Source organism: Puma concolor, chromosome E4 (assembly GCF_028749965.1).
Source record: "Puma concolor isolate L17-30 chromosome E4, mPumCon1.1.hap2, whole genome shotgun sequence".
NCBI lineage: Eukaryota > Metazoa > Chordata > Mammalia > Carnivora > Felidae > Puma > Puma concolor.
In genome coordinates this window covers 62,375,174-62,402,831 of record NC_141683.1, presented here as the reverse complement: position 1 = coordinate 62,402,831, position 27,658 = coordinate 62,375,174, and the positions used below count along the sequence as shown (strand labels likewise).

Here is a 27,658-nt window from a genome sequence, read left to right as displayed (position 1 = left end):
AAAATTCACCCATGTGTAGGTTCAATTGTTTTTAGTGAATTTATACAGCTGTATAACAATCACCAAAATAAGTTTTAGAACACTTTCAATATTCCAAAAATATCCCTTGTGCCCACTTGGGATCCCTGCTCTCACTGCCACTTCCTGGCACTCATTGATCTACTTCTTGTCTCTATAAATTTGCTTTTTCTGGACATTTGATATAAATGGAATCATTCAATATGCAGTCTTTTGTGTCTGGCTTCTGTCACTTAGCATAATGTTTTTGAGGTTTATCCGTGTTGAAGCATATAACTCAATGCATTTTAAAACTGAAAATTAAAATATAGTGTCTGCTTTACAGTTAGCATATATTAATGTAATTAACACATAAGTAGTGTAGTGGGGCACCTGGGTGGCTCAGTTGGTTAAATGTGTGACTCTCGATTTTGGCTCAGGTCATGACCTCATGGTTCCTGAGATCAAGTCCTGGGTCAGGCTCCTCGCTGACATTGTGGAGCGCGCTGGGGAGTCCCTCCCTCCCTCTCTCTTTGCTCCTCCCCCACTTGCATGTACGTTCTCTCTCACAATAAATAAACAAACTTAAGAAACCCACATAGGTACTATATAGTTATAATGTTATTACATATTAATAGTTATTAATGAATATTTAACAAGATAAAAAATAAAGCTACATACTATTCAAATTCACCTGTCTATAAGAAAGCCATTTCATGTATTTATTACACATGGAACATGATGTTTGTGCTATAGATAGTCACAGGCTAGCCAATTGACCTGTAAGAATAATTTTCAAAGTGTAAAGGCTTAAAAAAATTTTTTTTAATGTTTATTTATTTTTGAGGAAGAGAGAGAGACAGAGTGTGAGTGGGGGAGGGGCAGAGAGAGAGGGAGACACAGAATCCTAAGCAGGCTCCAGGCTCTGAGCTGTCAGCAGAGAGCCCAGCGTGGGGCTCGAAATCATGGACTGTGAGATCATGACCTGAGCTGAAGTCGGATGCTAAACCTGAGCCACCCAGGTGCCCCTCACAGTGTAAAGTTTTACCAACCGAACTATACTGGGAAACTATAGATATATCTGTATTGATTTATTCCAATACATTGTGTCAATAAACAACAAATGAGCAAAATTGTTGTGAGAAGGACACATCATATTCAGATTTGCATGAGTGATTTCAGTTTCCTCTTAAAAATCTAATCTTGTCAAACAAATGAAATCATTAAGATCTGATGTTTTCTAAAAAAGCTCCATACTGTCATAGGCTTATTACTTGTAAAAGGTCTGAAAGTCACAGAATGTTCATGTGTACAAACTATTGTACTTACAAATTATCCTCAAGTCTCTTCAAGGATTCCAAAACCAATGAATGGACACTGTCTAAGGAGCAGGACCCAAAGCAACTTAGGGCTGCAATGTATCTAATTTTCATAACCCAGTCATTATGCAGCTTCCTTTTAACACTGGGAATTAAAAGAAAAAAAGGAGGTGTTATGTTAGACACACAGAGACATTATGTTGAGTTCCTATTGAGCATTTCATTTGATTTTAACCAAGTCAAAACTCTGAACTGTGGTAAAGCCTGCAACCACAAGACCATCGAATGCATTATACCACTTTTAACTGTTTAACTAAATTTTTATCATATGGCGTATTTAAAGGAAAAATAAAAGTTTATCATCAAATTTTGAGCTGTAGATTCAGAATTAAAGGAATACTCCAGAAGAATCCTTGTTCAATATGGGCACTATTATCCTTACGTTACTGGTAAATTCTGGTCATCCAAAAGGACTGTGTTTCATATGGTTTTAGGTGAGTCAATGCACTTTCGTATTTTCCATGAACACTTTCAGAACTGGAAAACTGAGAAATTTGGAGTCCCAGTCACTGGTGAAGCTGAAGCTGCGACAGCCTTGCCAAAGTGTTGCTCACCAGTTCACAGGACACTTCAGTGAGACGCTTAGCATTACGGGCCAAAATTTTTATGACAAAATTCTTACCTCAACTGGAAGAAGCCATCTTCCTGGTGTTATCTTTACTCAAATATTACAGTGTACTTGTTTCCTCATTCATGAACACTTATTGAGCACTTACTGTATCCCAGTTAAAAGGACATAAGCATGACTAAGGCAAAATCCTTGTTCCCAAGCTCTTTAGATTCTAGTTGAGGAATGGACGTGTTTATAACTCAAGGCAGGGATGTTTGACAATATGAGATTAAACAGAATAGAGAGCTTTCTTTTTTCCATACTGGATTGCGTTTAATTTTGGACTCTGGGTGCTGGCTACTTTTTTCTTTAATTTGCACAACATTTTGCATACCAGTATTTCCTATCCACACCCCCCCCCACCACCCATCTGATATAAATGTATTATGTGGATATCAACTGCAGGAAAACATTATGATGGCTCCAGAATTTAATTACCCCTTTGGCCCTAGTCCTTTTCATTCTGTTGGGTTTAAGAATCTGTTTGGTGTAAGAATATGCCTCAACACTCAGCTTATCTATACATGTCAGTCTTAATAATTTAAATAACGTACATTATGATCATCTACATGAGTAAATCATCTACATGTAAATAATCACCCAAAAGAACCAATGTGAATTAGCATTTATTTAACTGTACCCAGATTCCTCAAATTTCTAACATTCAGCTAATGGAAGCAGGAATGTAAAAGAGGCCATGTAATTTTCTGACAGGTGACACACATCTCAGAGAAAGAAAATATATGTCTCAGCTTCTACTCCAAGAACCTATTATAATTGGAATGAAATTCTTTTTTTTTAATATATGAAATTTACTGTCAAATTGGTTTCCATACAACACTCAGTGCTCATCCCAAAAGATGCCCTCTTCAATGCCCATCATCCACCCTTCCCTTCCTCCCACCCCCCATCAACCCTCAGTTTGTCCTCAGTTTTTAAGAGTCTCTTCTGCTTTGGCTCTCTCCCACTCTAACCTCTTTTTTTTTTTCCTTCCCCTCCCCCACGGGTTTCTGTTAAGTTTCTCAGGATCCACATAAGAGTGAAAACATATGGTATCTGTCTTTCTCTGTATGGCTTATTTCACTTAGCATCACACTCTCCAGTTCCATCCACATTGTTACAAAGGGCCATATTTCATTCTTTCTCATTGCCATGTAGTGCTCCATTGTGTATATAAACCACGATTTCTTTATCCATTCAACAGTTGATGGACATTTAGGCTTTTTCCACAATTTGGCTATTGTTGAGAGTGCTGCTATAAACATTGGGGTACAAGTGCCCCTATGCATCAGTACTCCTGTATCCCTTGGATAAATTCCTAGCAGTGCTATTGCTGGGTCATAGGGTAGGTCTATTTTTAATTTTTTGAGGAACCTCCACACTGTTTTCCAGAGTGGCTGCACCAATTTGCATTCCCACCAACAGTGCAAGAGGGTTCCCGTTTCTCCACATCTTCGCCAGCATCTATAGTCTCTGGATTAGTTCATTTTGGCCACTCTGACTGGCGTGAGGTGATATCTGAGTGTGGTTTTGATTTGTATTTCCCTGATGAGGAGTGATGTTGAGCATCTTTTCATGTGCCTGTTGGACATCTGGATGTCTTCTTTAGAGAAGTGTCTATTCATGTTTTCTGCCCATTTCTTCACTGGATTATTTGTTTTTTGGGTGTGGAGCTTGGTGAGCTCTTTATAGATTTTGGATACTAGCCCTTTGTCCGATACGTCATTTGCAAATATCTTTTCCCATTCCGTTGGTTGCCTTTTAGTTTTGTTGGTTGTTTCCTTTGCTGTGCAGAAGCTTTTTATCTTGATGAGGTCCCAATAGTTCATTTTTGCTTTTAATTCCCTTGCCTTTGGGGATGTGTCAAGTAAGAAATTGCTGTGGCTCAGGTCAGAGAGGTCTTTTCATGCTTTCTCCTCTAGTGTTTTGATGGTTTCCTGTCTCACATTCAGGTCCTTTATCCATTTTGAGTTTCTTTTTGTGAATGGTGTGAGAGAGTGGTCTAGTTTCATTCTTCTGCATGTTGCTGTCCAGTTCTGCCAGCACCATTTGTTAAAGAGACTGTTTTTTTTCCATTGGATATTCTTTCCTGCTTTGTCAAAGATAAGTTGGCCATACGTTTGTGGTTCCTAGTTCTGGGGTTTCTATTCTATTCCATTGGTCTATGTGTCTGTTTTTGTGCCAATACCATGCTGTCTTGATGATGACAGCTTTGTAGTAGAGGCTAAAGTCTGGGATTGTGGTGCCTCCTGCTTTGGTCTTCTTCTTCAGAATTACTTTGTCTATTCGGGGCCTTTTGTGGTTCCATATGAATTTTAGGATGGCTTGTTCTAGTTTCGAGAAGAAAGCTGGTGCTATTTTGATTGGGATTGCATTGAATGTGTAGATAGCTTTGGGTAGTATTGACATTTTGACAATATTTATTCTTCCAACCCATGAGCACGGAATGTTTTTCCATTTCTTTGTATCTTCTTCAATTTCCTTCATAAGCTTTCTATAGTTTTCAGCATACAGATCTTTTACATCTTTGCTTAGGTTTATTCCTAGGTATTTTATGCTTCTTGGTGCAATTGTGAATGGGATCAGTTTCTTTATTTGTCTTTCTGTTGCTTCATTATTAGTGTATAAGAATGCAACTGATTTCTGTACATTGATTTTGTATCCTGCAACTTTGCTGAACTCATGTATCAGTTCTAGCAGACTTTTGGTGGAGTCTATCGGGTTCTCCATGTATAATATCATGTCATCTGCAAAAAAATGAAAGCTTGACTTCATCTTTGCCAATTTTGATGCCTTTGATTTCCTTTTGTTGTCTGATTGCTGATGCTAGCATTTCCAACACTATGTTAAACAACAGCGGGGAGAGTGGACATCCCTGTCGTGTTCCTGATCTCAGGGGGAAAGCTCTCAGGTTTTCCCCATTGAGGATGATATTAGCTGTGGGCTTTTCATAAATGGCTTTTATGATGTTTAAGTATGTTCCTTTTATCCCGACTTTCTCGTGGAATGAAATTCTTGATAGTGTATACAGTAGCACATCACATATTAGGAATTCCCCATCAGATTCTAATACTCTTGTGCAACTAAGTAATATGAAGAATGGAAAATGGAGCCAGATAGTTAATTATTGTGTCATTATCAGGATTTCAGAAATTGGCTAATTGTTTTTTTTTTTTTTTTTTTTTAAGAAATTGGCTAATTGTAATAGTTTGAGATTTAAATTGCATATTCTAACTCTGGGATAAAATATTTGTTACATTAACGACAAAATATAATCCTGTATTTTTAAAAGTATTTTTTTTTTCTTATTCTAAAAGAAAATTTTGTGGGTGCCTGGGTGGCTCAGTTGCTAAGCATCTGACTTTGGCTCAGGTCATGATGTCACAGGTCCTGAGTTTCAGTTCCACATAGGTGAGCTCGAGTCCCGCTTCAGGGAAGCCCCACTTCTCTCTCACTGTCTCTCTCTCTCTCTCTCTGCCCGTCACTAACTTGTGCCCTCTTTCTCTCTCAAAAAAAGAAAAGAAAAATTTTCATTGCATAATTTAGAAAGTAGAAAAACATAAAGAGGAAAATAAAAATCACCTCTTCAAAGTCCCACAGAGAATCATTATTAATATACTGAGATATTTACATTCGATATTTTCCTAAATAGAAATATACTACACATCTATGTGTTTTTTTTATAAAACTGAATTCATATGTACATAGAAAAATTAATTTTTTTACCTAATATTATATTAGGTATACCAATACTCCACACCCAAAACCAAGCTCCACACCCAAAAAACAAGCAGGGAGTGCATGGCATTCCCTACTATGATAATACTATGATTTACTGAATGCTCTTGATACTTTAAATATCTGACAAAAAACAGGAGTCTGACAAAAAATATATTTTACATATAAGTGTATTATATTTATGTGGACATATTTATAAGATAGGTAAATATATACTTGTAGAAACTGTATTAGAGCTTTTATACATTTATACAGTATTGAACTGACTTAATCATTTAAGTTAATCATTCCTCCATTGTTGGACACTAGATACTTTACTGCTGGGAATAATGCTGTGATAACCATACTTTTTTTTAAACACATGTACATCCTGGGTCCTAATGTGTAAAGGTTTATGCAGACACTTGATGTGTGTGCTCAAGTTTCCCTCCAGAAAGGGATCTAATTCATACTTTCTACCACCAATAGTGTGGGAGAATGCCCATCCATAAAATCTCCCCCATTTTTAATCTCTTCCAATTTTATAAATGAGAATTTGTATCTTATTTTAAGTTGTACTTTTTTGATTAAGAGAGAGGATATATTTAATACAAAATTTGTTTCTCTGCTAATAAAAGTAATATATGCTTTACTCTAAAAACTTCAAAGACAACACAATTATAAAGACAATAAAAATCACCTATAATCTCATCACTTGGACATAATTGTTAGTATTTTTGCCTGATGACCATTTTGAAATGTTTATTGAGTATTTGTACTGTGAGTGCCTGTGTGTGAATTATCTGGTCATAGTCTTTGACCATTTTTCTCAGGGAATTATTGTTTTTTAATAAAACTCCAACATCTATTAAAGAGTATTAGCCCATTATTTGTCATATTTATTATAAATATTTATGCTAGCTTATTTTAAAATGTTATCTCTTGATGTCCAGAAATTTTGATTTTGTCAAATATCCAATTTTTTCTTTGAATTTTGCATTCACTGCTTTCATGTTTATACTCTTCTTCATTCAGGTGCTAGTAAACAGTCATACATGTCTTTTATAGTTTTTTCATGATGTAATTTTTTCACTTAACTCTTTCGTTTATTCAATTACCTATAGATTTATTGTTAATTGAAATTTCAGGGGCTAATTATTTTCTCGTTTCTCTTCCCAATTACACTGCAAGTTCTTTGACCTAAGAGTCATTTCTTGTTCAGCTTGGCATTTTAGATCTCTACCACGGGGTCTAGCACATTGTGCTCACTATATAAATACTTGAACACAGTCTATATTAAAACAATTGAGCTGCCCATGTACTACCCTTACCTTTTAAAGTTCTTTGAGTCTAAGACTTGGTTTTGTAATTTTTTTTTGGCTTTTGCCTGCTTCAGTCCAAAGTCATCACTATTTACTGTGAATTTGTTTACGAAACCACCATCATCCCCCAAGAGGATGTCATCTCGGCAGACCTGGTCAGGCAGAGACACTACGCACACACAAAGGAGGCAGTGATCCACAGGCTTTATGACAAAATAGTTTTCCTAGGAACAGAAGAATGCTTTTAATAAGTTATTACATTGCTCTACTATCCACATATTAACTATTGCCCTATTATTTGATACAAGTTTTACTTTCTGATGTATCTCATTTTAGATACTCCCACGGTGTTCAAGAAACTTGAAAAAAAAATGTCCAAAGTTAACCAAGTAAAAGTTAATGACCATTCACCATGATCCCATCAGTGTGCTTTTGGGGGGTTTGTAGGGAAAAGGTTGAGGCACCTTTGGTTCAATATGTAATGAGATTTTCTGTAGTGTTACTGGGTCCCAAATTTATGGGAAGTAACAAGGTTGGGGTGTTACAAGACCAGGGACATAAACCTGGATGGTAAATAGGAAAATCAAGTATTAACACCCCAATTATTTTACAAGGAGTTATCAGGAAAAACATATCCTAACAGCCAAGTTCATCCAGAAATAGTCAGCAAGCATTTATCAAGCTGACTCTGGGCTATTGGATTGGGTTCACTGGGCTATATATCGAGTGCTCTCTCAGAATTCACTCTCTACCTAAGAGAGAGGGGAAAAAAAAAACTATTAAAACAACTGTTTTGTTTTATTTTATTTAGAATGTGTGAGACTTGAATATATTTAGAGCTTCATTCAGTCAGTCAACAAATATTTATTGAGCAACTACAATGTGCCAAGAACTATTGTAGGCATGGGCCATGTGGGAATGAACAAGTCAAGTTTCTGACTCTGCGGAGCTACCATTCTAGTGCAGGAATACAGGTATAAAGAAGCAGATCATTTAAGATCATGGGCAGTGCGCTGAAGAAATAAAGCAGGGTGCTGTGATGGTGACTGGAGAAGCCACTGTAGGTCCCATAGTCAGGGAAGGTGCCCTTTGATCTGGGATATGAACTGGTTGACAGAAAGATTCAGAGGTGGTTGAAAGGAATGGTTTAGAAGGAGAATTGAATGTCAAAAAGATAGAAAGGAAAGAGCCTTGTCCTGGATGAGGGTGGAGGGGATGGGATATTTGCCCCCAGAGAGAGGAAGGAAGAAAGAAAGGTAGTAGAATGTCCTCATTAAAGCTGTAGGTGGGAGAGCTAGAATTTACAAGAGGATAAGCCTCATAGACTCAGATTCCTCAGGAAAATAGGGTCAAGTCCATCTGCTGAAAGGGACAGAGCTTGAGGACAATAATGGCCTTTTGGAATATTGACAGGGATGGGAAAGTGATTTGCAGGGGCAAGAAAGAGGTTGACAGAAGCCAGTGAGTCTTCAGATGAGTCTGCGGACCCTGAATTGTAGTGCTGCCAAACAGTGTGACTTCGTATTTTTCTCCAGGAGGTATTAGCCGCCGTGAAGAAGCAGAGAAAAGCTGTCACATCTATCAGTACTAGAGTTTCAAAGGATTTAGGAAAATGGAGGGTGGGGATGGCTTTAGCCCAGATGCTCCATCCAGGTCGTGAAGACAAGAAGGCAGAGAAGGAGGCAAGGGGACAGAGAGTGGAAGAAGATGCTCTCAAGGATCTGGAAGCTTCTATGGGGTGGAAAACAGGAGTGAAAACTGGACAGAACTGGACAGAGAAGACATTGCAATCAAACCGCAGAGAACATGAGACCTAACACATCACATAATAAAGTACATGAAGCAAGAACCTATCTTCTTTAAAGTCATCCTGGCATCACTAGCTGGTTATGGGGACAAGAATGAGAAGTTTAGTTTTCCACTGAGCCTAGGGACAAGTAAGGCACAGAGGAAGGCTAATTATTTCTTAATCCTCCTCATCCTTCAAAGGATCCTGCTTCCTGAGGGCATTTTTTACAATCTTGCCTCTCCCCAAACTCTTAATGCCCTTGTGTTTTTGTTTTTGTTTTTTTTTAAATGCATAATTTGTTGCACCGTTGTATTACATATTATGCTTTTTCATGAGATCCTTCAAGACCAGTTTTGTTTGAGTGCAGGGAATGTGTTCGTTACTTCTATATGTCTGCAAATGCTCAATAAATATTGTAAACTGCTTAAACGGTAACATTTCCGCCCACTGAAGGGATAATATTGACATCTTTCCCCTTAGATATTTTACCAGAATTGGTCACTTCATTTTTAGTAATTTTCTTACCAAATGAAGCTGAACTGGAAAGAAGGGCTATGAACCTGATAACACGAGCATAATCAAAAAGCTAATACTTGAATTCAGAGAAGGGTATAAAGAAGAAAGGAATCAGCTTCTCTCTCTCTCAAAAACAAAAGAAGACAAAATTATTTATTTTGCTCACCAAATTAAATACGCACTAAATGAAAAGAATGTTCCTTTTTAATTAGACTCACAGAATATTAATGCTGAACTTGTTTAATGATGAACTTGATTAGTTAAACTGCCTCATTTTATGTATGAGGAAACTGACATTCAGTAGAGGAAGTGGATAGCTCATATCCTACCAGGATGGAAAAGACAACCTCAGGACCAGGAGTATTTTTCTGGGCACAGTACCTGGCCACTGCCTTGAGCTTTATAATCCCAGACAATGATGGTCCTTTCTGTAGTGGCAACAATTCTTTTCAGCTGTGAGAGGTAATCACATCCTGTGATCCAGGAGGTGTCCTGGTAGAAAAACACAGAATTGGGGGAGGAGGACATAATATGTTTTAGTCTATCACTTGGTGATGGTTACTAAAGGGTATGTTAGTTCCATTTTAAGCCTCACTTTGCCCCAGTATTTGCAGGGGAGCCTTGCAACATCTCTGGTTTGATGTCTAGAAGAGAGGCTCTCATCTTTCACACTTGACTCTTGAGTTTTCCAGCACCATCAGCGCGAGAATGATGAGCTCATGTCTGTTGCAGCTCCCTGGATGCACAGAGCCACCCACAGAGCAGGCATCCGTGAGCACTCTTTACTTTCGTGAGAACACCTTTTCATGGGGACACGGGGAGCCCAAGTTAAGCCAGTTCTCTGATCCTGTCCCCATGCATACAATTTTTAGCCAGAAAAGAGCTTAGTGATCATCTGGTCAATAACTAAGTTGAGTCCAATGAGTTTGTCTTGTGTTGCCTAAAGTCACCAAGTTGGCACAGGTGGGATCTGTCATGTCAAAGACACAGGACAAAGCCAGCACAACAGCTCCCACTTATGAGTGCCTACTTGTGCTGGACACTGCCTTCCAGACGCGTGTTAGGGATTCCAACAGCTGTTTCAGCTTAAGAAGCAAAGGCTCCTCTGCCAGACGGCATGGCTCCATCCTGTGTAGTTCAGGGCATTCAGTGCTTATAAGCAGGGTGAAAGGCAGACATGTCCCCATCTCTCGTAAAGCCATCGTGCGACTCTGAAACCAGCTCATCATAGCTTTACAACCGTCACAAGGTCACTTTCCACTTAGAGATATGGATTAAATAAATTACAAGTTGCACTAAAGTTTTCAATGCTATTTTCGAGTTTCCAATACAATATTTTCAAATTATATCCCTTGGCCATTTCCCTGTTGTTCTCACAGCTTGGATTGTGTCCAGGTTTTACATTCCTCAATAGCAGCTGCCCGGAAAAACTTTGGTGAGGCTTTTAAATGGAAGCTTCCAGGGACTGATATCTCTGAACACTTCTCTGAAATAAATTTAACTTCAGGAAGCAAGGTGAGGGTCCTCTGCTGTTGCTCAAGGTCTAGTTTTGGTCCTAGTCAATAGACATACAATACGAAAACATCTTCTTAGGGCCTACTTGGCACTGCATAGAGCTTGTGATTAGTTATTGAGGATCCATGCCCTCAGCCCCAAATCTGACTGCACTGGGAGTTTATAAAATGTACTCACCTTAACAGTGGTGCTGGTCTGGACTCTCATCTATGAACAAAGGAAGAGAATAATGAAAATTAGTTGACACTACAATTAAAATGGAGAATTTTGGCTTTAAAACAACACATTGTCTCCACAGTTTCCTCTCTCTTGTCATGTATGCCTTCCGTGCATTTCCTCCTTTCCCCTAAAAACCTAGCTCTGTGGAAGAATTCACTATTTGCTTCGGGCACAGTTTGTGCTTCTGTGGCTTGTCATTAAAGCCTGGTGACTGTGCCTGTAGAGTCTCACACTGTACTGATGGTTTTTCCCTGTTTGCAGACTGCCTTACATTCTTTAGTTATTCGGAGCAACACTGGATATCAAAAACTGGGAATGCAAAACAATACTAACAGCAATGTCAAGAGTAGTCCAAAGGAATGCTAGATAGGTCAATATGAATACAGCTTGAAATGGAAAAGAGAAATACTGTTTCATTTGAAAGTTGTCTCTCAGGTTCCTGAGAGACTTAGGAACATTCTACCTGTGTGCTTCCTCTTTTACTGGGTTAAGTATCTATTGCATGAATCTTATGCCCTGTACTGTGTTGGTTGAGAATCATAGACTTAGTCCTTGCAGAGCTATAATGAACCTGATCAGACTCATCTCCCCTTAGGGCATGTTAATTGCTTTCAAGGTCAAGGTAAGTATTTGAAGTATATTAATGACCTGATATCTTTTGCATGGTCATGTGGTCTTGGGAAAAGTACAGAAAAAGGCTGCCCAGAAGGAACAGACGTGAAAAGGGGGAAAAGTAAATTAGATCACTAAAACTGTTAGTCACGGTCATCAGACTCTTTCATCTGAAGAGTTCAAAGAGGCTTTTTCCAACCGGGACTTTTTTTCCAGATGGGAGGAATTAAGTGCCCTCAGGAAATTGGTGAGCAGAGAACAGAACACCCATGGTGTTCCTCTTCTATTTCTCTACCTCTATCTTTAGTGGAAAGCATGTGTTTAAATTTCTTTTATCATGTTTAAAAGTTCAATAACCCTTATAAATATCTTCTGAATTTTTAAAATTCAGCCTTTTGGCAGGAATTTTTATTAATGACATTTACAGTCTATATTACCAACCCCTCTAGAGAGCATCGTGAATATCCTTAACTGTGTTTATTGTACTTTACATTGAGCCTAAATTATGGATTAACCTATTCTGAGATATTTTGCATTATTAATGACTACCTTTTAATAAACTATTCCTGTGACCTACCCTACCAATTATTTTGTTCACAGAATGTGTCATCCTATTTGTAAAACATGCAACTTTCAAAATGCTGTTTATTCTTGGTGTATCAAATCTTTAAAAAAATTAGTTTTTAAGCAATTTTTCTCTCCAGTTGCATGGTTTTTGTAAGAAACAGATGTGTCTGCATGTTTGTGAGTAGGCACGTGTTCATCTATAAACGTGTAAATGAGTGTGTGTGCTCACATGCATGCATGTATGGGCGTGATGTCTCTGGAAATATGAAAATGCCGCCTCACTTATTTCACATAATCCTGAACTATTTCACTATGAAGTTCATTATTTTCCTTCTCATGTTCTTCTTTACATATCATCTTACTCTATTTTTGAGGAAACAAAGCTAAAAAATTAGAAGGCACCAGGGAGAAAAAGAGGTGGAGAAAAGCTTTCATATTTATACGAGGCAATCCATTTCTGTTTTCACACTATTTGTCCATAATTGTAAGAGCCGACACTTCCTGAGCACTTACAGTGATGCCAAACAAGCACTTTGTACGTATTAACTCCTGCCAATAGCATAGCTACCTCAGGAGAAAAGTTCTCAGGTTCTGAGAGGAGTCGGGCATGGAGGTAATAAGTAAACATGCCCAGGTGCCAGATGACAAGGGCCCTGCTGGACAGGGCAGCCAAGCCCCGCATCCCCCACCAGGCACCTGCCACCACACCTCCTCAGGGACCCGGCAGCCTTCTCCACTGCCAGAACCCAGCTGCTCTGATCACGGAAGGGCTAACCACTACTGTTGAAATTGTAATCATGGGATGGTTCTTTTAAATATATTCTACTCGTATAAAGCTTGTCTCTAGTTGAAAATGAACCAATAGGTGGAATGATTTGCTTTCGATCTTTAACACCATTCCTTTCAATGTTATAGTGAAACACTGTGTAGTCTGTAACATTATATGTTGCAATAAAATCTCTCCTAGTTTGAAAGTGGAAGCCTGAAACCTACAAATTTAGCACCGAGTGACAATAATTGTAAGGAGCAGGGGTACTTATCGTTCATAAAGTGCTTCTGTGTTCATTATCTCATTTACCTCCCCCACAGCGCTCCGAGGGAGGGAAGACCCGTCTGGGTGTTTCATTTTGTAAACGCGAGAGAGACATGAAAACATGTCAGCCAGCTCATTAAGTTTCCTGTTTAACAGCATAGCTGGTAAAACAGAGGAGCCGGAATATGAGCCACCTTTTAACTCCACGTCCAAGGTTGTTGTTGGGACCTTCTGTACTTGTTAAGATTATGACAAAATCACGTGGCTTGTGAATTTTTCTGATTTTATCCGAGAAATTTTGCAGGATCATCCTTTAGTTGTGCCGATGCCACATGGTTCAGTAAGACTCCCTGAGGAAGACTGCCAGACGCAGTTACCAAAATCTCAGCAATTGCTCCAAAACTTGGCAATCTCCTTATTTTAGTGACATCTGGCTTACTTTTTGGAGTCACTCTGAAATATGGCTTATGGATTCTGCTGCACCTGATACATATGTGTCTACAACACATAGACAAAAGAGAAGAAGGAAGGATGGAAGGAGGGAAGGAGGAAATAAGGAGGAAGGAAGAAGGAAGGAAAGAAAAAAGGAGGAAAGAAGGAAGGAAGCAAGGAAGGAGAGAGGAAGGAAGGAAGGAAGGAGGAAGGAAGCAAGGAAGGAAGGAGGGAGGAAGGAAGCAAGGTAGGAAGGAAAGAGGAAGGAAGGAAAGAAGGAAAAAAAAGGAGGAAGAAAGGAAGGAAGGAGGGAGGGAGGAAGCAAGGAGGATGGATGGAAGGAAGGAAAGAAAGAAGGAGGAAGGGAAGGAGGAAGGAAGGAAGGAAGTGAAGGAAGGATGGAAGGGAGAGAAGAGGGAAGAATCCAACTTTCAAATTACCTGGCTATTAAAGACTGTTATTAATCCTTTCTGAGAAGCTGTTACTAGTAAATCGAACTGAGGGATCTTGACGATGCATTTAATCACATCCCGTCTTCTACTACCTGTCAACAACATAATATTCATTTCATCTCCCAGCACTAAAGATCCTAAAACTAATTTGTTAGGTTTGTTTTCAAAGAAAGAGTAAAGCATCTTTTTTACCTTTTTGCTGAAAAAGTAAAGTAGAATAAAACCATAAAAACCAGCAAGTGTTACTTTTTAATTATCCCCAGAGATACTAAACTGAACCTGTAACCCTTTCCAATTCAATGTGGTGCATGGATTCCCAGAGAAAATGTGTATATGCTCATGAATCATTCCATTTTGAGATTTCCACATCTTTCAGGAATCCTTTCTTTGAACTGTCACCCTCATGGTTTACACAGAATAAAAGTCTAATATGATCTCAGGCTTTCCAGCATAAAAGAATGAAACCACCTTAATACTGTTAAGGGTTTTTTCTTTGTTTGTTTGTTCATTAGTTTTTACTTTGTTTTGAAAACAACGTTGGACGCTTTCATTTTCCTTTGCCTATGTACTGAATTCATAAAACCACATATATGCAGCTGGGACAGCTGCCTAGCTTCGGTTGTCTGATGATCGTTTCCATGGCCTGATGATGAGCTCTGGTGAGGTCCAAGGGTTGGGCTGAGGAAGGTTGGAAGACAAAGGTGGGCGTGGTTCACAAGTGACTGCAGGAAGTTCAGGCTCTTTTTAAAGAGACACCAGATGTGACTTAGACTACATGCTTCATCTCAGAATGTCTGGGATGAAATGGAGGGCAGGGGCAGATTCTGGGGTTTGCCTTCCTCCTTGTGGGCTTCTTCCTCCCCAGAGGGAAGAAAGGAAAGAAAACCTAAAGTGTCAACAGAGGGGAGGGATGGGTCCCAGGCTCAAATTGAAAAAGAAATGACGTAAGTTCTTGAGACTTCTATGCTGAGATGACCCTCCTCTGTGATTGGCCCAAGTTCACAGTTTTAGAGATATAGGGTTAAACTTCCATGCGATAATTAAGGGAAGTGTAGGAAGGAGTTCTAATTACTAAAAAAAATGAAATTTAAGAAAATTTTAAAGGAAATTTGATTTCATCTTGTGCTTGGGCATGCAGTATTGAGGTGCCATCGTACAGAGCTTGCACTCACTTGAGATATGAACCTTTCCAGAAAAATGTGAATTATTTCCCCCCAACATTCTTTATTTAGGGTCCTTTAGAGCAATGATCATATTTCAAACCTAACCTCACGTACAATTTCTATTTTACTCTTAATATTTACTTTTGAGAAAATATTAAAACCCATATTGGTTTGGAAAAGAAATTAAAAATATCACCTGAAATGACAACTCGCTGTTTTCTAGAAACAAGGAAAACCAAATTGTCTTCATCCATCTGGGAAGCAAGAGTATCTTCTTCAGAGGAGAAGTATCCAAAGATCTAAAATGCCAAACAACACACGTGAACATGTAGAAGATCTCAAAACTGGCTGTAAAGTCACAGATTTGATGTTGGTTAAATTTAAAGTTTAATTTGGATGAATAGTCAACACCTTGCTTTATAAATGCCAGTGCATGGCCCATAGCAAGAGAAGGTAGTTAATTATGTTCAACACACCATGTGCTGATGGTGCATGATTTTTGAACAGTTATTGATTTTTCTTTTTTTTTTTTAATTTTTAAGGTTTATTCATTTTTCAGACACAGAGGGACAGAGCATGAGGGGGGAGGGGCAGAGAGAGAGGGAGACACAGAATTCAAAGCAGGCTCCAGGCTCCGAGCTGTCAGCACAGAGTCCGATGCAGGGCTCGAACTCACATACCGTGAGATCATGACCTGAGCTGAAGTCGTACACTTAACTGACTGAGCCACCCGGGTGCCCCCTGATTCTTCTTTCTGATGGATGAATTGGTGTACCAGGCTGATGTCCTCGCTCAGACTGATAGTTCTTTTAGGAGCTAACTTTTGTCTGGAAGGCAAATCAGCCGTCATCATACAGGGTCCCAACCGAGAAGCTTAACATTGAATTTGGCCACTCTCAAATGACTACTCTTGCCCATTTTCCATAAATCTTCCTGGGCAAGTTTTTTATCCCTACTCAGCGAAGTTTTGCATTTAAGAGACAGTGCAGTTTCTCTATTTAACCTTTCCAAATCCTAGTCTGTAGGCATGAAAATAAATTACTAGGAAAGAATCCTGGGGAGGAAAAGTAGTCTTTATTTGTGAATAAATTGTCAAATTATGTAATTCCAAGGAATTTGAAAAATTAGATAGCTTCCTTCAATTGTCTTATGAATAAGCAGAAGTATAATTCAAATAAACTAATGACACAGAATATTTCTCTGGCTTTATTTTTTGGAGTAACTCTGAAATTTATGATTTCATTATGAAATGATTATGCAATCATAAACCATATGATTTATGGTTTCTGTTGCACTTGATACACACGTATAATGCATAGACAAAAGGGAAGAAGGAAGGAGTGAAGGAAGGAAGGAAGGAAGGATGGAAGGAAGGAAGGAGAGAAGAGGGAGGAATCGAACCCCCACTGCTGGGTAAATACGACCCCTTGTGTGCCTTGCACCCACACCACTGGGGCTGGTCACCCCCAGAGAAAAACTCCCAGCTTGCTGGACGTGGCCACCAATCGTTGAGGAGCTCCACCTTCCTGGGGCTTTGGTGACTGTCATCCTGTGCTTCTCTAGCTGATCTGGCTCATGGTGCACAGCACCAGGGTCCAGCTTGCTGCACTCGTGTCCCAAACACACACCCACCATCATTTCACTTTCAACAGCTGCCCTCACCTCCCACTTCAAATGACAGTGCAAGCCCCAGGCAAGAGTTTCCCCAGCATCTCTTGCCACCCTATGTACAAACCCAACCTGGGTTTGGACATGCCCTTTCTCCTTTCCATCCCTTTCAGAGGAAGATGTGTTTCTCTTGTCCTAATCTCTCCACCTGCTCTCTGCCTCCATGCCACCCTCAGAGCTTGTCACCTCTCCCCTTATCAGTCCTTCTTTCTCCCTTTCTCCGGACTTCCTTTCAGCATGTTCAAATGTTGCACATCTTAAAAACACAAATACCACAAGCCTCCGAAGGGCAATCATGGGAAATAACTCTTAGTCCCTGTCTTGCTTTTCTCATCTCCACCTTCCTGCTCCAAGTGCTGTAACTCCTCCCACTGCTGTTGAACTTGAGTTCCTCTTACAGCTGCATATTGGTTTTCCGTAGTTGTAACAGCAGACACACTCTTTTTGAATTTTGACACCTTTCCCCTTTCTCCCGGTTTGCTGCTGCTACCAAAACAAGTGACTACAAACATAGGGACTTCAAACAACACCCAGTTAGTGGCTCATAGCTCCATGGAAGGCCAACATGGGTCTTGATGGGCTAAAACCCAGATATCCATAGAGACGTGTTCTTTATTGAAGACGTGGGAAGAATCTGTTATAAGCTCATTCAGGTCGTTGGCCTGAGGTCCCTGTTTCCTTGCTGGCTGAGCTGGGGCTGCATTTAGTGCCCAGAGGCCTCTCTTCAGACGAGGACATGGGCCCTCCATTTCACACCAGCAATGGCCCCTCAAATCCCCCTCGCATCTGGAAGCCCCTTTGCCATCCACTTCTGTTCATAAGGATTCCTGTGATTACATGGGGCCCACACAGAAAACCCAGGATAATCTCCCTACTTTAATTCAGCTGATTAGTAACATTAATTGCATTTGCAAAATCCTTTTGTGGCAAAATCACTGTGTGATTGAATAACCAGGGCACAGGAATCTTGGTGGGAGGGCACCTTTAGAATTCTCTCTATCATATCTTCATTTTAAAAATGCAGTTCCGAGGTGCTGAGTGGCTCAGTTGGTTAAGTGTCCAACTCTGGATTTTGACTAAGGATCTCATGGTGACTGAGATTGAGCCCCGCATCGGGCTCTGTACTGAATGTGGAACCTGCTTGGGATTCTCTCTCTCTCTCTCTCTCTCTCTTTCTGTCCCTTCCCCCACTCCTCTCTCTCTCTCTCTTCCCAAATAAATAAATAAACATTAAACAATAAGTAAAATAAATAAAAATGCAGTTCAGTATAACTTAAATTACTTGTGCAAAATACAACAAAAAATGACAAACACTAGCAACCAATTTAACTCCAGATAATAGTGTGAGATTAGTTTTAGATAATAATGTGAAATGATGATGTTAATGATGTTATTTCTGTGCTGATGAATTCCAGTTTTTCGCAGGGGTAGGAGAACTGTTGTCACCTAATTTGAAACAACGTTCTATGTGTCTATGATACTTATATTTGATTTTATAATTTTATTTTTTTACGAATATAATTTATTGTCAAATTGGCTTATATATACAATGGAATACTACTTGGCAATGAGAAACAATGAAATCATGCCGTTTTGCAGCAACATGGATGGAACCGGAAGGTATTATGCTGAGTGAAATGAATCAGAGAGTGACAGATCTATGTTTTCACTCATATGTGGATCTTGAGAAACTTAACAGAAACTTAACAGAACAAGAAGGGGAAAAGATAGTTACGAACAGAGAGGGAGGGAGGCAAACCACAAGAGATTCTTTTTTTTAAAAAAAATTTTTTTTTTCAACGTTTTTATTTATTTTTGGGACAGAGAGAGACAGAGCATGAACGGGGGAGGGGCAGAGAGAGAGGGAGACACAGAATCGGAAACAGGCTCCAGGCTCTGAGCCATCAGCCCAGAGCCCGACGCGGGGCTCGAACTCACGGACCGCGAGATCGTGACCTGGCTGAAGTCGGACGCTTAACCGACTGCGCCACCCAGGCGCCCCTGTTTTAAAAGCAGTTTACAGATAGCCATTTAACTCAATTTGTAATTTTGGTGAAATTCGTACAGAGACAGTGAGAACATATCTGTTAAACGTCTGAGAACAGATGTGGGAGGATGTCCTTTGAGGGGCCACACTGGTGCTTTAGACTAGCACTTGGGTCCAAATGCAGGTTCCAAACCTACAGGTCATGTGACCTCGGGCACATTCTTTCATTTCTCTGTGCCTAAGTTTTCCCATCTGTAAAATACTAATAATTCCCCAACCTTATGCTTTGGTGTCAGAATCAGATGAGGGAATCATGATTGGATTACGTAGGAACTCGGAAGATTAGAAAGTTCCTAGATTGCACCACGTGCTGGGTAGGAACTGAATCGAAGTCAACATTCGAGTAAATATCATTCCCAATTTTATGAGACAGTACGGGAAGCAGAGCTCAGGTGTCCTCTTTACTAGCTGAAAACTGTCCACTGGGCACCCCTGCTACCTGCACAGACAGCACATTGTCCATGCAGTCAGTCATACGTGTGTTTTATAGTCACATCTATAGATAGGTACGTGCCCTCTTGCAGGACATCTGCTCTTATAAATGACAAATTGTGCTACTTTTTCTTATAATGTTACACAATAGTACAATGCTTACCATAAGCGATTTCCAAAGGATGCTAAAAATTACAATTTTCTGAGGAAAAATTTAAAAACCTTTTTACCAGATAAACTCCTTCAGAAGAGACAGGTAAAGGGGAGCCTGGGTGAGTCAGTCGGTTGAGCGCCCGACTTCAGCTCAGGTCATGATCTCACAGTTCGTGAGTTCAAGCCCCAGGTCAGGCTCTGTGCAGACAGCTCAGAGCCTGGAACCTGCTTCGGATTCTGTGTCTCCCCCTCTCTCTGTATCTCTCTCTCTGCCCTTCTCCTGCTCATACTGTGTCTCTTTCTCTCAAAAAAAAAAAAAAAAGACACAGCTAAAGCTTTACATTTTGAAAGGAAATGTTTCAATGTTTGTAATGTTTTTAAAAATTTTTTTTTTCAACGTTTATTTATTTTTGGGACAGAGAGAGACAGAGCAGGAACGGGGGAGGGGCAGAGAGAGAGGGAGACACAGAATCGGAAACAGGCTCCAGGCTCTGAGCCATCAGCCCAGACTCTGACGCGGGGCTCGAACTCACGGACCGCGAGATCGTGACCTGGCTGAAGTCGGACGCTTAACCGACTGCGCCACCCAGGCGCCCCTGTAATGTTTTTAAAGAGCAGAAAACATCTTTCGTATGATGATCTATAGCCTCAAGGATGTCAAATTTCTCTTTCAACAATTTAGATTTTTTTTTGAATTTATTGTCAAATTGGTTTCCATACAACACCCAGTGCTCATCCCAAAAGGTGCCCTCCTCAATACCCATCACCCGCCCTCCCCTCCCTCCCACCCCCCATCAAACCTCAGTTTGTTCTCAGTTTTTAACAGTCTCTTATGCTTTGGCTCTCTCCCACTCTAACCTCTCTCTCTTTTTTTTTTTTTTTTCCTTCCCCTCCCCCACGGGTTTCTGTTAAGTTTCTCAGGATCCACATAAGAGTAAACACATATGGTATCTGTCTTTCTCTGTATGGCTTATTTCACTTAGCATCACACTCTCCAGTTCCATCCACATTGTTACAAAGGGCCATATTTCATTCTTTCTCATTGCCATGTAGTACTCCATTGTGTATATAAACCACAATTTCTTTATCCATTCATCAGTTGATGGACATTTAGGCTCTTTCCATAATTTGGCTATTGTTGAGAGTGCTGCTATAAACATTGGGGTACAAGTGCCCCTATGCATCAGTACTCCTGTATCCCTTGGGTAAATTCCTAGCAGTGCTACTGCTGGGGCATAGGGTAGGTCTATTTTTAATGTTTTGAGGAACCTCCACACTGTTTTCCAGAGTGGCTGCACCAGTTTGCATTCCCACCAACACTGCAAGAGGGTTCCTGTTTCTCCACATCTTCGCCAGCATCTATAGTCTCCTGATTTGTTCATTTTGGCCACTCTGACTGGCGTGAGGTGATATCTGAGTGTGGTTTTGATTTGTATTTCCCTGATGAGGAGTGATGTTGAGCATCTTTTCATGTGCCTGTCGGTCATCTGGATGTCTTCTTTAGAGAAGTGTCTATTCATGTTTTCTGCCCATTTCTTCACGGGATTATTTGTTTTTTGGGTGTGGAGTTTGGTGAGCTCTTTATAGATTTTGGATACTAGCCCTTTGTCCAATATGTCATTTGCAAATATCTTTTCCCATTCCGTTGGTTGCCTTTTAGTTTTGTTGGTTGTTTCCTTTGCTGTGCAGAAGCTTTTTATCTTGATGAGGTCCCAATAGTTCATTTTTGCTTTTATTCCCTTGCCTTTGGGGATGTGTCAAGTAAGAAATTGCTACGACTGAGGTCAGAGAGGTCTTTTCCTGCTTTCTCCTCTAGGGTTTTGATGGTTTCCTGTCTCACATTCAGGTCCTTTATCCATTTTGAGTTTATTTTTGTGAATGGTGTGAGAAAGTGGTCTAGTTTCATCCTTCTGCATGTTGCTGTCCAGTTCTCCCAGCACCATTTGTTAAAGAGACTGTCTTTTTTCCATTGGATGTTCTTTCCTGCTTTGTCAAAGATGAGTTGGCCATACGTTTGTGGGTCTAGTTCTGGGGTTTCTATTCTATTCCATTGGTCTATGTGTCTGTTTTTGTGCCAATACCATGCTGTCTTGATGATGACAGCTTTGTAGTAGAGGCTAAAGTCTGGGCTTATGATGCCTCCTGCTTTGGTCTTCTTCAAAATTACTTTGGCTATTCGGGGCCTTTTGTGGTTCCATATGAATTTTAGGATGGCTTGTTCTAGTTTCGAGAAGAATGCTGCTGCAATTTTGATTGGGATTGCATTGATTGTGTAGATAGCTTTGGGTAGTATTGACATTTTGACAATATTTATTTTTCCAACCCATGAGCACGAAATGTTTTTCCATTTCTTTATATCTTCTTCAATTTCCTTCATAAGCTTTCTATAGTTTTCAGCATACAGATCTTTTACATCTTTGCTTAGGTTTATTCCTAGGTATTTATGCTTCTTGGTGCAATTGTGAATGGGATCAGTTTCTTTATTTGTCTTTCTGTTGCTTCATTATTAGTGTGTAAGAATGCAACTGATTTCTGTACATCGATTTTGTATCCTGCAACTTTGCTGAATTCATGTATCAGTTCTAGCAGACTTTTGGTGGAGTCTATCGGATTTTCCATGTATAATATCATGTCATCTGGAAAAAGTGAAAGCTTAACTGCAGCTTTGCCAATTTTGATGCCTTTGATTTCCTTTTGTTGTCTGATTGCTGATGGTAGCATTTCCAACACTATGTTAAACAACATCGGTGAGAGTGGACATCCCTGTCGTGTTCCTAATCTCACGGAAAAAGCTCTCAGTTTTTCCCCATTGAGGATGATATTAGCTGTGGGCTTTTCATAAATGGCTTTTATGATGTTTAAGTATGTTCCTTCTATCCCGACTTTCTGGAGGGTTTTTATCAAGAAATGATGTTGAATTTTGTCAAATGCTTTTTCTGCATTGATTGATAGGATCATATGGTTCTTATCCTTTCTTTTATTAATGTGATGTATCACGTTGATTGATTTGCGAATGTTGAACCAGCCCTGCATCCCAGGAATGAATCCCACTTGATCATGGTGAATAATTCTTTTTATATGCTGTTGAATTCAATTTGCTAGTATCTTATTGAGAATTTTTGCATAACAATTCAGATTTTAGACAGGTAATTGTGCATGTGACATGCTTAGAGTACTTTATAACTATATAACTATTAAGAATGCATTAGAATATTAATTTTCTTTTAATTATGTTATTTAAAGGACTTGCTCCATGCTTTAAGTGATTCATCTATTTAACTATACCTTTCCTGATTACATAAGGAATATGTAGAATATTCAAAGAAAATAAAAAGCAGAAGAAAATGAAAGCCTCTCTGCACCTTATTTTTTTAGCCTACCCTGGAGCATTTAAAAAATATTTTTGAAGTTAGCAGATACAGTTTTAGATTTATAATAACTCACTTTAAATTCACTTTTGGGAGAACACCGTTATAGGCATTCCATATGGTGTTGCATGCCTCTTTTTAAAATTAGTTTGAGTCTGCTCCCAGAAAAAAAATGTGTTTGTGAATCGCCCACTGGAAACATAGACTAACATTGTGTTGTTGTGTCAGAATCTCCCAGTGACTAGTTTGATAAATTTAAGACAATCACATTACTTAGATCTCTTTACATCTAATTTTTCTCCTTATAAATTAAAAAGGGAGATCTAGATGTTTTAGTTGAATTATAATTTTTTGCTATTCTATAAATGTCCGTTTTTCCAACTGTGTTTATATCTAAAACCTAGGGGGAAAAGTGTATTTGCATCTAAAAACCTAGAAAAACAAAGTGTACCTTTTTGTGACATTGGTACCATAAAGAAATTTATATTCAGAAACAGTTTTGTATATTCGGTGCCTGACTTTAAAAGAATAAACCTAGTTCTTATTACCTGATAAGATTAACACTGGCTGATAAAAAAAAATGGTAATCCAAACTGAAAAAAAGTTAATCTTCCAGCACTGAATTTCCATTTTACAGATGATGGATCTGAAGCTCAGAAAGGTTAGGTCACATTGCTCAAAATAGAAATGCCTCTTAGGAGCATTGGCACAGATAGTTTGTGACGAAAATGACAGAACAATAAAAGAGGCTTCCTGAACTATTTTCTCCAACCTCATTATCCTTTATATACATACAGTGTGCAGAGGCTGGTCACAAGTGTTTGTATTAAACTTGTGTGTGATTTATAAGGACCCAAGTGATGTGACTGAATAATGTCATATTAAATTACTGGACAGAGAAGGAGAAAATCTCAGATCCAGGATCAAAACTCATTTTTTCTGTGGCTTTAGGTAAGTCAATTAACCTTTCTGTGTTTCATTGTCCTCGTCTTTATTATTGTAATAACATTATCCTCCATAATCTACATGGGGGGGGATTGTCATGAAGATTAAATGAGAACATAAAAAGGAGGTGTCTGAAAAAACAAATGTGAGATAATTCTGGTGTTCTAACAGGAAAGGTCAGGAGAAGGAGAAAGAGAGAGTAGATGTGGGAAAGAACAAGGCTGCATTTCCTCATCTACGCAATGAAACAATCTGGATTGACTGAATTCATCCATTCACTCATTTATTTCAAGAACAAAAGAGTGTTTTGTTTATTTACAACAAATCATTTGTAACATATTTCTCTCTCTTCAAAACAGAGAACCCGACAAAATACACAGAGGCCAAATTATCCGTTAATGTAGAACTCCAGGTAAGTGGATTAACCAGAGTTAATTGGTTTGAGCATCGGTTTCCTGAATCTAGGTGTGTGATATAATATAAACAGACTTCTTTATTTCTTGAAATGCATAAATTATTTGATGTTCACGTGAATCATTTGTTTTGTTTTTGTTTTAAGTTTATTTATTTATTTTGAGAGAAATAGAGAGAGGGAGAGAATCCCAAGCAGATTCCACAGCATCATTGCAGAGTCCAATGCAGGGCTCAAACTCATGAAAACGTGAGATCACGGCTTGCGCTGAAACCAAGAGTTGGATGCTTAATCGACTGAACCACCAGGCACCCCAACATGAATCATTTGTTATATACTCATTTGCATATTTTTAGGGATCCAAAAATATCGCATTAGAAATTCCAGCACATGAACCATTGAGTGTGTGAGAAATATTCATTAAAAAATTGAGAACAGTAAGGATGATTGTCAACACCATGGCTACTCAAAGTTTAGTGACATAGAATTTAAGGTACCAATAGGTGGGACAATATCCAAAGGATTTACACAGTGTGACTGAGCCCAGATCCTTGGAAATACACGTTCATTTTGTACACTTACAAAATTTAGGAAAAAGACAGCCATTTCTGTATTCCTGCAAAATTACTGACTGTTTTATTGTTCATTTGATTTCTCAAACTTTTTGAGTCTTTCAGTGGTTAAGGGCTTTTGTTGATATAGATGATAGATAGATAGATAGCTCATATGTGTATTTATCTTCTATTTTATTGAATTAGTAGATTAAAAAGGACAAAACAACTGTCTTTGCACTTGCAATCTTGCTTTAGATCCATGCCCTGGGACCCATGCTTATAGAGCCATTTGAACTTTCTGCAATGGCAAGACTCTTCTGTAATCTCTCCTATCCAATATGATAGTCTCTGGCCTCATTGAACCCTAGAAAAGTAATCAGCACAACTGAGGAGTTGAATTGTTAATTTAATTTAATTTAATTTAATTTAATTTAATTTAATTTAATTTAAATGTAACTAGCACTTGTGGCTACTGTTGGTTAGCTCAGCTTTAGAGGGTCCACTCTAGTTCATGATGCTAAGGGGCCATTGTCCACCAGGAGTTCATGCTTTTAAACCATGTCCTAGATTCCTGAGGCCCCAGAATTCCCTGCCTAAAGGGCTCCAAGCCTCCTTTCAGGCCCATGAAGTCTCTTTTAGGTACATCCTCATGAGGGTGGACCACACACCACTGGTTTGTGCACCCCTAGGACTGAAGAGTTCCCAAGGCAGAGTGCTGATGGAGAAGGAGCTTAGACATATGGGTTGGAGGTATCCATATATGTGCATGCATGGTCCCCCATAATGTGGGATGGGGCCATTGGTGCAAAATTAAGGGAGGTGGGCTGGCGTTAACTCTCTCCTTGTCTCTATATTTTAGTGTGAAACTGCAAGGTGTGAGAATTTTAAATTCTAACGTGGACTTCCAGGGCATTATTAAGGCATATTTTCTTTTTTTTTTTTTTTAATTTTTTTTTTTTCAACGTTTATTTATTTTTGGGACAGAGAGAGACAGAGCATGAACGGGGGAGGGGCAGAGAGAGAGGGAGACACAGAATCGGAAACAGGCTCCAGGCTCCGAGCCATCAGCCCAGAGCCTGACGCGGGACCGGGAGATCGTGAACTCACGGACCGGGAGATCGTGACCTGGCTGAAGTCGGACGCTTAACCGACTGCGCCACCCAGGTGCCCCAAGGCATATTTTCAAAATTGGAGGATAAAACATATTTGCTTTAACAATTAGCTGAATTTATAATTTCACATATTATATATATATGTGAATTTATAATTTCACATATATATATTATATATATATATAGATATATGAATATATCAAATATTCACATATTTGATATCTGGGCCTCTATTTATACTTGTGCCCAAATAAAAGGGACGTTTTGTACATTTGACTTCTCTGTAGAACTAGTTGACAGTAAAGAATTTGACATCGCATTCTTCAGATAAACATTTCCAATCATGGTGGCTACTTATATCATGTTCTTTGAACTTGTGATATTTAAACACACTATATTAAACTTTTTTCTCTTATTCTTATGCTCTTGGAGAACAACGACAAATATCTTCTTATTTTTTTCTGATACTGTTCCCAAAGAACAAAGTTGAATACTTTCTATGGTCTGTCCATCTTTCAGTTGTTTGTCAACAAAAATCCATCTTTGTTGATGAGGAGGAATTCCTTCTATGTCTCTTTTGACATTTTCTGTGCTTACCGATAAAAATATAATGAGAACAATATATATAACTTTAAAGTTTCCAGTAGCCACATGAAAAAATGTAAAAAAAAAAAAAAGAATTAATTTTAATAGTGTATTTGTTTAATCCAATGTGTCCAAAATATAATTTCACATGTAACCAATAGTAAGATATTTTATAATCTTTTTGTGTATTACATCTTTGAAATCCGGTGTGTATCTTACAATTACAGCATATTTCAATTGAGACTAGTTACATTTCCAGTACTAAATAGCCTCATGTAGCTAGACAAAGTGTTTTGGGCAGTGCAGGTCTAGAGTTTCTAAGGGTTCAACCTCAAGGATGATGGTCTCTCCTAGTGAAGCTTCTTTGAGATTTTGTGTTGTACCTTCACTGAGGAAAAACAATCCAATGTTTCTCAGTCATTCTTTGACTGTCTTACTAATACAGCTGTCTGGTTTGACCTGAACCATCTAAGCAGGGAGCATATCAGGTCCTGGCCCAACCTTCATTTCAGGTGTTCTATCTTTAGGAATAACCAGCAGTTACTTTAAAGTTCCATTTAGTGTATTCTGACAAGATGACCATAATTCACTCTAATTTTAGCAACACAAACATTAATTCGTGGTAGTTCCAGAAAAACAGGTCACCATTGTATAGAAATCAGGTAACCATGCTGGAAATCTCAGAAATCTTCAGCTGAAAACCCAAGGCATGTTGGAAAAGTGACCATTGAATAGAAGGTTTAAATATTTATTTATTTATTTTATTTTATTTATTTTTATTTTTTTTAACGTTTATTTATTTTTGAGACAGAGAGAGACAGAGCATGAACAGGGGAGGGTCAGAGAGAGAGTGAGACACAGAATCCGAAACAGGCTCTAGGCTCTGAGCTGTCAGCACAGAGCCCGACGCGGGGCTCGAACTCACTGACCGCGAGATCATGACCTGAGCCGAAGTCAGCCGCCTAACCAACTGAGCCACCCAGGCGCCCCCAGAAGGCTTAAATATTTATAATGCAAGCTCTGCTAAAACATTTCCATGGGCACAACAGGCTTTTAAAA

The 27,658-nt window shown here is 39.0% G+C and overlaps 1 protein-coding gene across 2 annotated transcripts in view; it reads right to left on the bottom strand.

Annotated features, from left to right (window-relative positions):
- The window catches only part of WDR64 (WD repeat domain 64), a 146,620-nt gene that overhangs the window by 107,575 nt on the left and 11,387 nt on the right, over positions 1 to 27,658 (bottom strand). Inside the window, exons 3-8 of one of the 2 annotated variants that reach the window (XM_086693487.1) lie at positions 15,520 to 15,622; positions 14,149 to 14,252; positions 11,023 to 11,052; positions 9,712 to 9,822; positions 7,035 to 7,249; positions 1,327 to 1,461 (exon numbers count right to left, since the gene is read on the bottom strand). In XM_086693487.1, the coding sequence (XP_086549613.1) occupies positions 1,327 to 1,461; positions 7,035 to 7,249; positions 9,712 to 9,822; positions 11,023 to 11,052; positions 14,149 to 14,252; positions 15,520 to 15,622 (698 nt within the window). The remainder of the gene's footprint in view (positions 1 to 1,326; positions 1,462 to 7,034; positions 7,250 to 9,711; positions 9,823 to 11,022; positions 11,053 to 14,148; positions 14,253 to 15,519; positions 15,623 to 27,658) is intronic. The other variant, XM_086693488.1, reaches the window with a different exon arrangement.